The sequence below is a fragment of the Amblyraja radiata genome, chromosome 2, assembly GCF_010909765.2.
Source record: "Amblyraja radiata isolate CabotCenter1 chromosome 2, sAmbRad1.1.pri, whole genome shotgun sequence".
Taxonomy (NCBI): Eukaryota; Metazoa; Chordata; class Chondrichthyes; order Rajiformes; family Rajidae; genus Amblyraja; species Amblyraja radiata.
This window is the reverse complement of record NC_045957.1, coordinates 33066602-33080204: the sequence shown is the minus strand read 5'-3', so window position 1 is coordinate 33080204 and position 13603 is coordinate 33066602. Positions and strand designations below refer to the sequence as shown.

The window sequence follows — 13603 nt, the reverse complement described above, 5'->3', positions numbered from 1 at the left end:
GACAATTTACAAAGCCAATTAACCTGCAAACCTGTACGTCTTTGGAGTGTGGGTGGAAAGCAGAGCACCCGGAGAAAACCCATGCGGTCACAGGGAAAACGTACAGACAGCACCGGTAATCACGATCAATCCCGGGTGCTGTAAGGCAGCAATTTTACCGCTGCGCCACTGTGCCACCCTTGTTGAGGGTTAAACCTAAAAACTGCTAAAATAATGTTTTATCTTAAAGTTTTATCAATCATAATTGCCTGCGGTTATTGAATGTTAATTGTCGCTCAGATTTGTGATCAGGTTTGAGAAATAATCCAGTAAATCCCGGTTTCTCAGCAGTAATAGATTAATAAATAATGTATGCAAAGTATTTGATTAATAATTTTCCAGTGGGGAGAAAAAAATTGTTTTTGCAGGCGTAACATAATAGTCTATGCCTTCAGGTTTTGCTTAGCACTCACCCAAGTCAAATTTATCTTTGCCCAAACCAAACTACCCTGGAAGCTAATCGACGAGGATAAATGTTATTTTATAGCAGAATAGAAAATGGCTGATATAACTTAAGTCCGAAAATACAAAAAATAACTCAGCAGGACAGTTAGCTAGCATGTTAAAACAGAATATGATAGTTTACAATTCAAGTGTGGGTTCAAATTAGAATACCCTTGTAATGTCAACATGTTGCCCACTTTTGCCTGAATGGTTCCAGCATTTTCTGGTTTAATTGTGATTTTCGTCATACTCTGGGTTCTTTTGCTGAATGACTTTAAGAATACTGTTCAGTATCCGTGTGGAACAGTCCTTCAAGAATTCGTGGTGGTGGCGGCGCAGCAGTAGAGTTGCTGCCTTACAGTCCTTACAGCGCCAGAGACCCGGGTTCGATCCTGACTACGGATGCTGTCTGTCCGAAGTGTGTGTGTCCTCTCCATGTGGGTTTTCTCTGGGATCTTCGGTTTTCTCCCACACTGCAAAGACGAACAGGTTTGTAGGTTAATTGGCTTGGTATAAATGTAAAATTATCCCTAGTGTGTGTAGGGTAGTGTTAATGTTTGGGTATCGCTGGTCGCTGTGGACTCGGTGGGCCGAAGGGCCTGTTTCTGCACTGTATCTATAAACAAAACTAAACTAAAATGACTCATGTTGGCTGATTGTGTTTATATCATTCAAGTGGCCCTGCTCTGTTGCAATACCAGGCAAATACCTTTTTATCTGGTGTTCCCTCGGTGCCCTTTGTATGTAATAATATTTTCGAGTTATTATCTGTTATGGGGTAAAGCAGCTCAATTTCAGAACATTCAAAACTAGATCTGAAGTTAAACAAAGCATAAGCAAAGAGTTTAATTTATGGTGTGTCTTCCTGAGATAAAGCCTTCCCAGTTGGATATTGTGGAATTTGGCAAAGATGCAAACACAGGACACTGTTTGACCTTCATTTCTTTCCAGTAAAATATCACTGACTGGAACTGATTCATACGGTAGGAATGCTTCATAGTGTGTTGCTTAATATGGCCATATAAGAATATGACAAAGTTATCAGCCGTTGCTGGCAGAATAAGCTCAAGTTGCACTTTGTGTCAAATCTTGATCTGCATTTGCTTGAGACTACCTTAAATGGGGATAATTAAGTTTTCCAAACTTCACTTGAGAACGTGTTGTATGGGGAATAATGATTCTGGAAAGACCAAGCACATCATCACGAACAAGCTACCCATAATGTTATGTCACGACATAACCGACATACTGCATAACCTTCTGAGGCATGTGGGAGATCTTGCATGTAAATTGTTTATGATGGGTCGCATTACACCTTGATTAGCGAGTAGTTCCTGCTAAACTACTCACATTTGGGACTTTGAGACTTCCAAATTTATCTTTTTTTCGAGAAAATATATATTTTTCGAGATGGGCAACCGTAGTATGTGATATTTAGCCTGTTGAATTCTTTCTTATAAGCAGTTTGAGTGGAAACTGTCGAAACAACGTGTGCTACCAATTGTGTCACAGACGCAGAACTCTTGGTAAACTGGAAGGTGATAAACACGAGAGCTGCAAGTCAAGAGCGTTCAATTGTCATATGTGCTGACAACAGAACATTAAAATTCTTACTTGCAACAGCATAACAGGCTAACACCATAATAAACTAAGAAAAACAATAAATGAAAAACACCAGTACTAGTGTAAAAAGCCCAAAGTGCTTCGTGCCACCAAGTTAGTTCATGGTATTGTTAATGTTTCGTAGCGTTCATGAGCCTGATGGTTGTTGGGAAGAAGCAGTTCATCACAATACATAGAACATAGAAAAGTACGGAACCTCTTGGCACAAAATGTCTGTGTCGATCATGATGCCAAGTGCTGCCTCTGCCAGCATTTATTAATTAGATTCATGGAATCACATGGATGAGCACCTGTGGTGTGAGTGCTCTCTCCCAACTGAAACTCATGACTCAACTCTTGGTTAGTTATACAGCGTGGAAACAGGCCTTTCGACCAACGATCCCGGCACATTAACACTACCTTGCACACAGTAGTGACAATTTTACATTAATACCGAAGCTAATCAACCTACAAACCTGTATGTCTTTGGAATGTGGGAGGAAACAATATCTCGGAAATATCTCGGAAAAAACCCATACAAGTCACGGAGAGAACGTACAACCTCCGTACAGACAAGCACCCATTGTCGGGGTTCAACCCGGGTCTCTGGGGCCGTAAGGCAGTAGCTCTATTGCTATGCCACTGTGCTGCCCAACTCCTATTAAATCTTTCCCCCCTCACCTGACACCTATGTCGTAAGTTACAGCACATCTTGAACCAGGAACAGTTCTAGGCTCAAAGCTCATCCAAGTATTTCTAAAGTGTGATAAGAGTGTCTGTGTCTGCCACCTTTTCAGTCAGTGAGATCCAGAATCTGTAGGAACGAACTGCAGATGCTGGTTTACAACCAAGATAAATACAAAATGCTGGAGTAAACAGGCAGCATCTCTGGAGAGGATGTATGGGTGATGTTTCGGGTTGAGACCCTTCTTCACATTGAACATCAACTACCATGTGGATGTCACAAAGCAAGTATTTGATCTAATGACAAGGGTGACGAAGACAATTGTAGACCAGACTATAGGTATTAGTCTTCATACATGGGTGAGCAGATTTAGGCACTCTCTTGCTCACGCACATGCGCACAAGCACAGTAGCCCTTGCTCTCCACCTGCCTTTTCTCTTCTTATCCCTGACAAGGGTGGACACTTTGCAAAACACATCAGGAGTGCCCCGGATCTTCCAAGTGCCTGTGACTTTAATTCTGCATCTCACTCCCATTGTAATCTTTTGGTCTTTTCTTCTCGCTCTCTTTCCAGGTGTGTTTACTTTACACTCTTGGGCTCATCCACTCAGCTACGTTCCAGTTTCTAGCCCCAAAACCCAGCCAAATACTTGGCCTTCTTCAGCTGCAAACCACCCATGTTCTAGATTTTAAAGGAGGGTCATAGAGTTATACAACTCAGAATAGGGCACAGAACATAAAACAGCGCAGGAACAAGACCTTTGGACCCCTACATCTGTGATGAACATGATGCCAAATTAAACTAATCACTTCTGCCTTCTTGTGATCCATGTTAGTCCTCGCCCTATGGCCCAAATTGTCCATCAGAGCTAGTCCCATTTGCTTGGGTTTGGTGCAGATCCTTCATAGCAAAAGGATTTGAGTATAGGAGCAGGGAGGTTCTACTACAGTTGTACAGGGCCTTGGTGAGACCACACCTGGAGTATTGCGTACAGTTTTGGTCTCCTAATATGAGGAAAGACATTCTTGCCATAGAGGGAGTGCAGAGAAGGTTCACCAGACTGATTCCTGGGATGTCAGGACTTTCATATGAAGAAAGACTGGATAGACTCGGCTTGTACTCGCTAGAATTTAGAAGATTGAGGGGGGGATCTTATAAAAACTTACAAAATTCTTAAGGGGTTGGACAGACTAGATGCAGGAAGATTGTTCCCGATGTTGGGGAAGTCCAGAACAAAGGGTCACAGTTTAAGAATAAGGGGGAAATCTTTTAGGACCGAGATGAGGAAAACATTTTTCACACAGAGAGTGGTGAATCTCTGGAATTCTCTGCCACAGAAGGTAGTTGAGGCCAGTTCATTGGCTATATTTAAGAGGAAGTTAGATGTGGCCCTTGTGGCTAAAGCGATCAGGGGGTATGGAGAGAAGGCAGGTACAGGATACTGAGTTGGATGATCAGCCATGTTCATATTGTATTGTATTGTATTGTGTTTTAATGACCACACAGCCAGGCTGGTGGAATTTGTTTTCAGTACAGCTCGGTACAGGTTCCAACATTTCATCAAACATTAAACTTGTAACATAGATATACATACAAACAGACACATTTCATAATACATAAGGGCCATGCTTATTCGTATTTCCTCACCATACAGAGTTTAAAAAGTTAATTGCAGTGGGAATGAAACTGTTTTTGAAGCGGTTTGTTTTGGAGGCAATTGACCTGTAACGCCTCCCAGAGGGCAGTAGCTGAAAGGCATAGTGTGCAGGGTGAGTGGGGTCAGAGATGATCTTGCGGGCTTTGTGAAGTGTCCGTTTGTGGTAAAGTGATTCAAGGGATGGTAGGGGTAAGCCAATAATTTTGGATGCTCTGTTTATGATGCGCTGTAATTTCTTCCGGAAGAGTGAGTCGAGACTGCCGAACCAGACTGTGATGGATGAAGTGAGGATGCTTTCGATGATGGCTGTATAGAAGCGGAGCATGAGATGAGACCTTACTCTGAACTTCCTTAGCTGTCGGAGATGGAAAAGTCTTTGCTGGGCTTTTCCATAGATGTGGTCTGTGTTTGTCCTCCATTTGAGGTTGTTGCTGATGTGGGTTCCAAGGAGTTTGAATGTGTCAGTGATGGAGATGGATTCACCTTTAATGAGCACAGGAGTTTTGGGGGATGGCTGGCGTCTTAGGTCGATGATGAGTTCTTTTGTTTTTGATGAGTTGAGTAAGAGATCATGGTCTGTGCACCAGGTCACTGCTTGGTTGACCTGTGCACGGTATTCAGTTTCTTGGTTGTTGGTGATGAATCCTATGATGGTTGAGTCGTCCGCTACTTGTACAAGTTGACAGAGCTGTGGTGGGATATGAGCTGGTTCGTGTAAAGGGAGAAAAGCCAGGGTGAGAGAACACAGCCTTGGGGTGTGCCTGTACTGAGGAACAGAGGGGAGGATGTATTATTGTTGATCCTCACCCTCTGTTTCCTGTTCCAGAGAAAGCTGTGAATCCAGTAACAGATGCATGGGTCAATGTTCATGTCCAGTAATTTATTGAACAGTATGGCCGGGTTTATTGTATTGAATGCCGAGCTGAAGTCCATGAACAGGATGCGGGCATATGTGTTTGCGGACTCCAGGTGGTTCAGAATGTGATGAGTTGCTAAGTTGACGGTGTCCTCAACTGACCTGTTGGCTCTGTATGCAAATTGGTATGGGTCCATGAGTGGGGTGGTGACAGTTTTCAGGTGATTGAGTATGATGCGCTCAAATGATTTCATGACTGCCGATGTCAAGGCAATGGGTCTGTAGTCATTGAGGCTGGAGATGGTCTTGGTCTTGGGAACCGGGATGATAATAGATTCTTTGAAGCAGTTGGGTACTGAGCTTTGACAGAGGGAGGTGTTGGTAAAAACCCCAGCCAGTTCCGCAGCGCAGTGGTGGAGAATGGAAGGGCTGATGTTATCTGGGCCGGGGGCTTTATTCCTCTTAAGTCCCCTGAAGGTGCTCCTCACCTCCTCCTCGTAGATGGTGAAAAGGGGGGGAGGGAGGGGGTCTGGGGGAGATGGTGGTGGAGCCGGTGCCTGCTCAAACCTCCCATAGAAAAAGTTGAGTGTATCAGGAAGCTGATTGTCGCTGTCGGGTGTGGGGGTGGGTTTCTTTTTGTAGTTCGTCATGTTTTGGAGTTTTTTCCAGATGAAACGTGTGTCACTAGTAGTGATTTGTTCTTCTAGTTTAGTGGCATAGTTGGATTTGGCTCTTCTTATAGCAGATCTCAGTTTGTATTTGGCAGCCATATATTGTTCTTTGTTCCCTGCCAGATGAGCTGAATTTTTCTCCTGTCAAATGCAGACCATCATTCCTCCCACGGGAGTTCGCATCAGTAATTATGATCTGTGTTTACATTCCACCTGAGGCTAACGCTAACACCACCATAGCCGAGTTAGCAAACTGCGTCTCCTCAGTGGAAAATTCACATCCGGACACAGCAGTCATCGTCCTTGAGGACTTTAACCAGACCAATTTGTCATCTAATTTTTTAATGTCCTTGTTAAACCACGGTTTATTATTATTGTAGTGTTTGACTTTTTTGAGTGGTATGCATAGGTCCACGCAGTAATTGACGTATGACGTCACTGCAACGGTAACGTCGTGGAGGTCACCTGCAGCATGGAAAACATTCCAGTCTGTGCACGCGAAACAGCCCCGGAGTTTTTCGATGGCTTCAGGGGACCAGCACCGGACAAGTTTTGTTGGTGTCTTGGAGGATTTAACTTTTTGCCTGTATTGTGGAATTAGCAGCAGCATTGCGTTGTCGGACCTGCCCAGCGGAGCCCTCGGGAATGCACGGTAAGCCTCTTTGATGGTAGTGTAGCAGTGGTCTAGCGTGTTGGTCCCTCTGCTGGGGCAAGTTACCTGCTGATGGTAGCCGGGGAGCTCAGATGACAAATTGGTCTGGTTAAAGTCCTCAAGGACGATGACTGCTGTGTCCGGATGTGAATTTTCCACTGAGGAGACGCAGTTTGCTAACTCGGCTATGGTGGTGTTAGCGTTAGCCTCAGGTGGAATGTAAACACAGATCATAATTACTGATGCGAACTCCCGTGGGAGGAATGATGGTCTGCATTTGACAGTGAGGTATTTCAGGTGCGGGGAGCATACATGGGTGAGTTCTGTAGAATTTGTACACCAGCGTTCATTTATCATTATGCAAACGCCGCCGCCTTTTGCCTTGTGCGATAGTTTGGATGATCTATCGGCACGATGTAATGTGAAACCTGGAAGTGTTACCGCTTGGTCAGGTACTGATTGATCCAGCCAGGTCTCTGTCAGGCAGATGGCAGAGCAGTCACTGTAGTCTTTGTTAGTTTGTATCATAAGTTGGAGTTCATCCATTTTGTGCCGGAGGCATCTGACGTTTGACAGCAGAAGGGCTGGGAGCGGTGGCCGGTAAGGGCGTCTCCTGAACCTGGCAAAGGTGCCAGAGCGGCGGCCTTTTTTGGCCGGCAGCCATGATGTAGAGTGGCTTGAGATGTTTAAGTCCCGTAATTTCTCCTCCAGCAAGGATGTAGATGGGCCCAAATCACTGAGGTTTAAAAGCTCCGAACGGGAGTACTGGATTGAGCACGACACTTTGCAAACAAATAACGCAGACACTAAAACGGCAGACAGGAACACTGCTTGTACTGCGGCAAGCCTTACGGCCGCCATCTTTTTTTTTGACTCTGTGGTCTGAATGGCGGTGCAGGCTCGAAGTGCCAAATGGCCTACTCCTGCACCTATTTTCTATGTATCTATTCAAATGTCTCTTTAAAAGTTGCAGTTGTACCCACTTCTCCCACTTTCTCTGACATTTCTGGTCGCGTACTGAACCACCTTCCTATTTCTCTTTGACTAGGGTGCATCAGGAATGACTCTGACCTTTCAAGTGCCTATGACTTCAGTTCTCCATTACACTCCCATCCTAACCTTTTTGTCTTTGACTTCCCACGCTCTTTGCCAGTGTGAGTTATTTTACGCAGTCTAGAAATTCGGACTTGCCTACTTACATAAAATGCTTATTCTGGAGTGAGTTACAGTCACAACGATGACGGGGTTGAATTGCAGCCGGCTGGAAATATTCTGGAGCATTGCCAGGGAAATTAACAAGCAATATTCTGGAGCCTACTTGTTGTTGGGTAGTGTCAGAACAATAAGTTTTTAATAACTTTTTAAGAGATTTTCTGACTCAGAAAGGCTTCCTATAAATACCTTTTAAACCCGAACTTCTTTGGGCTGCCACAACCAACACCTCGTCTTTTGCAGCTAACCAGCTTGCGATTCTCAGACGATTACCGAACCTTTGACATAATACCCACCTTCGTCATTAAAAAGGTCCAGACGTGGCCCTGACTGTTGTGTTTCTCTTTCTCCAGCTCTACCCAGGACCAGGGTCCACTCCAGCTATTTTCCTTTCACCACTTGTCACAATGCAACATTTAAGAGTATATTAATTAAGTGGATGCACAACCAAAATGGTGATTGCTGACTCAAAAATTATATCGATTGCTTTGTTCCTGGAGGTGCCATGGAAATTTGAAATCTTTGCAGCAATTTCGCTTTCAGTAGCCAATGGCCCATTGCCAAGAACTTAAAATTGCAACCTGTCTACAGTTGCTTTTACTTTTCAGGTTTCAGTTATTTTGCTTGATAAACTTGCAATGATTATATCATGGTAACTAATCCTGCAGCATGCATCAGCTTGCAATATGATGATTTTCATAGCAAAATCCTATCTGTGAATTCAATGGTTATATTTCATAAAGCTTACATAAAATAATTTCAATTTTTAATGTACACATTTGGTTCAAATGATTTCAAGCAGTTCAAGGATTTTTATATTGGTCAATAAAATGCTACTTCAGTCCTGAAAATTTATATTTTTATTTGAAATAAATGTATTTAAATGCTTTCATTAAAACAGCAAAGTTTATACAGCAAATGATAATCCTGGTATAATATTGAGGTCTACATTGCAATCAATTCTTGCAAGCTAAACATTTTTCATGACTGCACGCTGAGAATAATTTTTCCTCTTTTTATCAACAGTTACTTGCCATTAACTGGACAGGACTAACAAATCTTCTGGACATCCCTGGGCTGAAGTAAGTGCAGAACCCTGTGACGAATTTCCTCAGGCTTCAGCACCGTCTTGCTGGGGCAGCATATAAATTTAAACATCACAAGCACTGCGGTCATTTAGTTAATTATTTTTTTTCTTCGAATTAATCTTGAGTAACTTGTAGGATAAGAATTGATATTATAACTGAGCAGTTGGAGACCTGAGACTTTGAGGAAACTATGCATTCTGGATTAAAGAAAGGAAATATATATCGAGGTTTGAATAAATGTTCTGATGGTGCAGAAGATGAACAGCTGAACAAATAGTTGGTGGGTCAGGCAGAATCTGTGGAGGCAGAGGAATAACATATGATGTGCGTTTGACGGCCGTGGGCGGCTAGAGTTTAGAAGAATGAGGAGGGGGACCTCATTGAAATGTACCGTATGGTGTAAGGCTTGGATACAGTGGATATGGAAAGGATGTTTCCACTAGTGGGAGAGTCTAGGACTAGAGGTCATAGCCCCAGTATTAAAGGACGTTCCTTTAGGAAGGAGATGAGAAGGAATTTCTTAGTCGGAGGGTGGTGAATTTGCCTCAGAAGCCTGTAGAGGCCAAGTCAATGGATATTTTTAAAGCGGAGATAGATAGATTTTTGATTAGTTTGGGTGTCAAGAGTTATGGGGAGAAGGCAGGAGAATAGGGTTAGGAGGGAGAGGTAGATCAGCCATGATTGAATGGCGGAGTAGACTTGATGGGCCGAATGACCTAATTCTGCTCCTATCACTTATGACTTTGTGTCTGGCGTTTCCGGTGTGCCTGAAATCCTACATCAGGATTTTGGATCTTCAACAGATTACATCTGCAGTCTTTGGCATCTCAATTTTCTGATGGTATTTATTTAAAATGTGACATAAATACAATACATATGTTATGAGGAAAAATAAGTCAATTCTTGTACCAACCAGTAATATTGGCATAAAGTTACTAAACAGGCAGCATAGAAATTAGCTATTCAAATTTTAAAATCTTAGGTGTTTAGTCTACTCATTACTTTGCTCTCTATATTCTATTGGGGATAAGTGATACATTTCCCTGACATCCTTTCCTATTTTCCTTTGAATATGAGAATGAGCATGCATTGCACTTGAAAGATACCAGAGAGCTTTGTTTCTATACAGACCCCTGTGAATTCAGTTTGAAAGCATGATTGAGCTCTGTTCATGGTATTTGCCACAAAGAACGATGGCATGTAGAATATAAAATTCACAGGAACAGGCCATTCAGCCCATCCGTTCAGTGCTTTTGCTTCATACAACCTTCCTACGCACTATCACTCATTTTATTCTTGCTCTATACTTACCTGGCTTGCCTTTAGTGATGTTGTGATGCTTGCCTGAATACTCACCGACTACAAGTCGAAGCAAAGTGGTTTCTCTGGAAATTCCCTGTGGTTCATTTTACTGACATTCTGAGGTTATGGTGCCTAATTTTGCACTCCTCAGCAGTGGAAACCTCCATATTGCAGAATGAAAACTCTGGAACTCAGTAAAGTTTCACGGTTAGAATGCCTTCTTTACACCACCAGCAATGGTTTAAAATGGCAGCTCTCCATTCCCATCATCTTATGGGAGACTAGCAATAATCTTGGTTGCATTACCTATTGTACTTAAGTAATGAATAGTAAATATAGTGCAACGCTGGCAGTTCATCAGTCATGCAGGCTATTGATTTACTGCAGAGCAGTTATTGAGTTTCTATTGCTGTAATCAATGGAGGTTCTCAATATAAATAACTTCCCAAGCAAAAAGGACATTACAGATAAATGCTCCATGCTGTTACTTTTATCTGTAAGCAAGTCACGCTGTGAGGCATGGCAATGTAAACTAATTCCAGAAAATAATCTTTTGTGAAGGTGAATTACCTACTCGCTTCTTAATTCCATATGACGATTACTAGTTCTTCAAACAGTAGTGTCTGGATACCATGCCGTTGGATCAGAATGAGGGTGTAGTGTTTGGGGGAAGAATGGCACTGTTGATGCACTAAAGTGTGCACTCAGTTAAATGTTGTTATTTTTTTTTCAAAGTATTTCCTACTTGATGGAATTATCAGATAACTGGTTTGATATCAATGCCCATTTTGGTTGCCATGAGCCAAGAATGTGTTCCAATGAAGAACACGTTGTTTGCATGGTTCACTGATCTAGCTCTCAAAGCATTTGTTAGATTCCAAAAATTGAATTTCAAAATAAATTGCAGGTTGGTTAAATAATCGCTAGTGTAATATTTTAGTGTGTCGATATTGAATGGTGTCAGAATATTTAAATTAGTAGGAGTAATTTATAAAGGTTCCATATCCGATGTGAAGATTGTGAGAATTCCTGTTATCTAATGTACCAATTTTACCTTTACAACAAAGCAAGTTTTTATTCTCATTTATCCAAAGATTGTATGATTTGTTTTTGACCACATCAACTGGCTTTTAATGCACAACAATTAAACGGAACATCATATTCAGAGCACATTGGTTATGGAACACAATGTCACTAAATATCTCTGCAGGTACTAACTATTGTTTAATATTGGCTTTGCTTGTTTACCAATAGGAACAGTTAGTGGGTGGAACTTGACAACAAGGAGTGCCTTGGTTACTCATTTTGTTTCCCTGACCTTAATTCTGTATGGAATGGTGTCATTTCTGACATGTTTCTCTTTTGTATTATCTGCATGTAGAGCATAGAATAGTAAAGCATGGGAACAGGCTCCTCCGCCCACTATACCCATGTTGAACATGATGCCAAGTTTAAACTAATTCCTCCTGACTGCACATGATCCATATTCCTCCATTCCCTGCATTTTCATGTGCCTGTTTAAAAGCTTCACAAAAGCCACTTAGCTGTTTCCACCACCTCTTCTGGCAGCACATCACTCTCTGTGGCTTTTAAACTTTCCCTCTTTTGACCTTAAACATATGCCCTCTAGTATTTAACAATTTCACTTTGAGGGTGAAAAAAATTCTGACTGTCTACCTATCTATGCTTTCATAGTTTTATAATAAAGTCTCACCTCAGCCTCCGAAGCTCCAGTGAAAACAATCCAAGTTTGTCCAACCTTTCCTTATAGCTCATACCCACCAAATCAGACAACACTCTTTCCAAACCCTCCACGTCCTATCTGTAAAAAAAGAAACAAGATCTGCACACACTACTCCAAATGTGGCCAAACTAAAGTTTTATGAAGCTGTAACATGACTTCCTGACTGTTATATTCAATAACTCAGCTGATAAAGGCAGGCATATCATGTGGCATTTTTACCTTTCTATTTACTTGTGTTGCTATTTGCAGGGAGCTATGGACTTTGAAACCCAGGATCGCTCTGCACATCAACACTGTTCAGAGCCTTGCCTTAAACTATATTCTTTCTCCTTGCATTTGACCTCACTTAGTGCAACACCTTTCACTGGTCCTAATTAAATGGTATTTGCCATTTCCTGCCCATGTCTCTATCTGACCTATATCCTACTGTATTTTTGATAGCCTTCTTCACTGTCCGCAACTTCACCAATTTTTGTACCATCTGCAAACTAACTACCCAACCCATCTGATATTTACATCCAAGTCATTGATATATATCACAACATTAGAGGCCTCAGCACAAATCCCTGTGGATCATCATATGTCACAGAATAACATCTTTCCACCACCATTTGCAGTCACTATTTTGATCCCACATCCTCCCTCTGTCCAGTTGGCATACAAATTTCATTTCTGACCATATTTCTTTCAGTTAATGTGCACAAATTTTAATTGTGCACATATGTACAGCAATGGAAAATACTACATTAATGTTTAAACTTCCAAATATATTGGCTTCCCAAAATGAAAGGAGACTTTCATTAGTAAGGTACACACAAAAGCTGCAGAAACTCGGCGGGTGCAGCAGCATCCATGGAGCGAAGGAAATAGGCAACGTTTCGGGCCGAAACCCTTCTTCAAATATGCCTAACGTGATTTTGGGCTGTCCCAAAGTATTTTATAACCAGTTACATCTTTATTGAAATGTAACCACTGTTGTAATGTGGGAAATAGTTTATGCACATCAAATATGAAACTGAACAGAATCAATTTTGTCATGCTGATTATGAGTAAATACATCATTCCATGATATAAGCAAAGTTTAAAAAATATATTTCTTAGGGTGTCACGGTGGGGCAGTAGTAGAGTTGCTGCCTCACAGCGCCAGAGACCCGGGCTAAATCCTGACTGCGGGTGCTGGCTGTATGGAGTTTGCACATTCTCTCCATGACCACATGGGTTTTCCCCAGGTGCTCTGGTTTTCTCCCACACTCTTGAGACATACAGGTTTGTAGGTTAATTGGGTTCGGTAAAAAGTTGTAAATTGTCCCAAGTGTGTAGGATAATGCTAGCATCGTTGGTCAGCGCAGACTCGGTGGGCCGAAAGGGCCTGTTTCCACACTGTATCTCTAAACTAAACTAATTCAAAAATCCACGTTGAATGGAGTGCGTAGCTACATCAATAACTTCAGGTGAACCTTATGGGTGGGACGGAGGTGTGGTGTGCAGGTGTGTACTTTCTGCTCTGGAATTTGCCGGTGAGGTGGTTACTTCCTACATCACTGCGTTTTTATGATCCATTAAACTGCTCTTGCCTCCACCCATTCCGCTGAACAAAATAGGTTGCATCTGGAGCTGATTCAAAATAGAGAGCCTGGCAGAGGAGGATCA

At 42.1% G+C, this 13603-nt stretch overlaps 1 protein-coding gene across 3 annotated transcripts in view; it reads left to right on the top strand.

Annotated features, from left to right (window-relative positions):
- esyt2 (extended synaptotagmin 2) overlaps positions 1-13603 on the top strand; it is a 143028-nt gene that overhangs the window by 88443 nt on the left and 40982 nt on the right. For all 3 annotated transcript variants that reach the window (XM_033044576.1, XM_033044568.1, XM_033044586.1), the window contains exon 7: positions 8846-8901. In XM_033044576.1, the coding sequence (XP_032900467.1) occupies positions 8846-8901 (56 nt within the window). The remainder of the gene's footprint in view (positions 1-8845; positions 8902-13603) is intronic.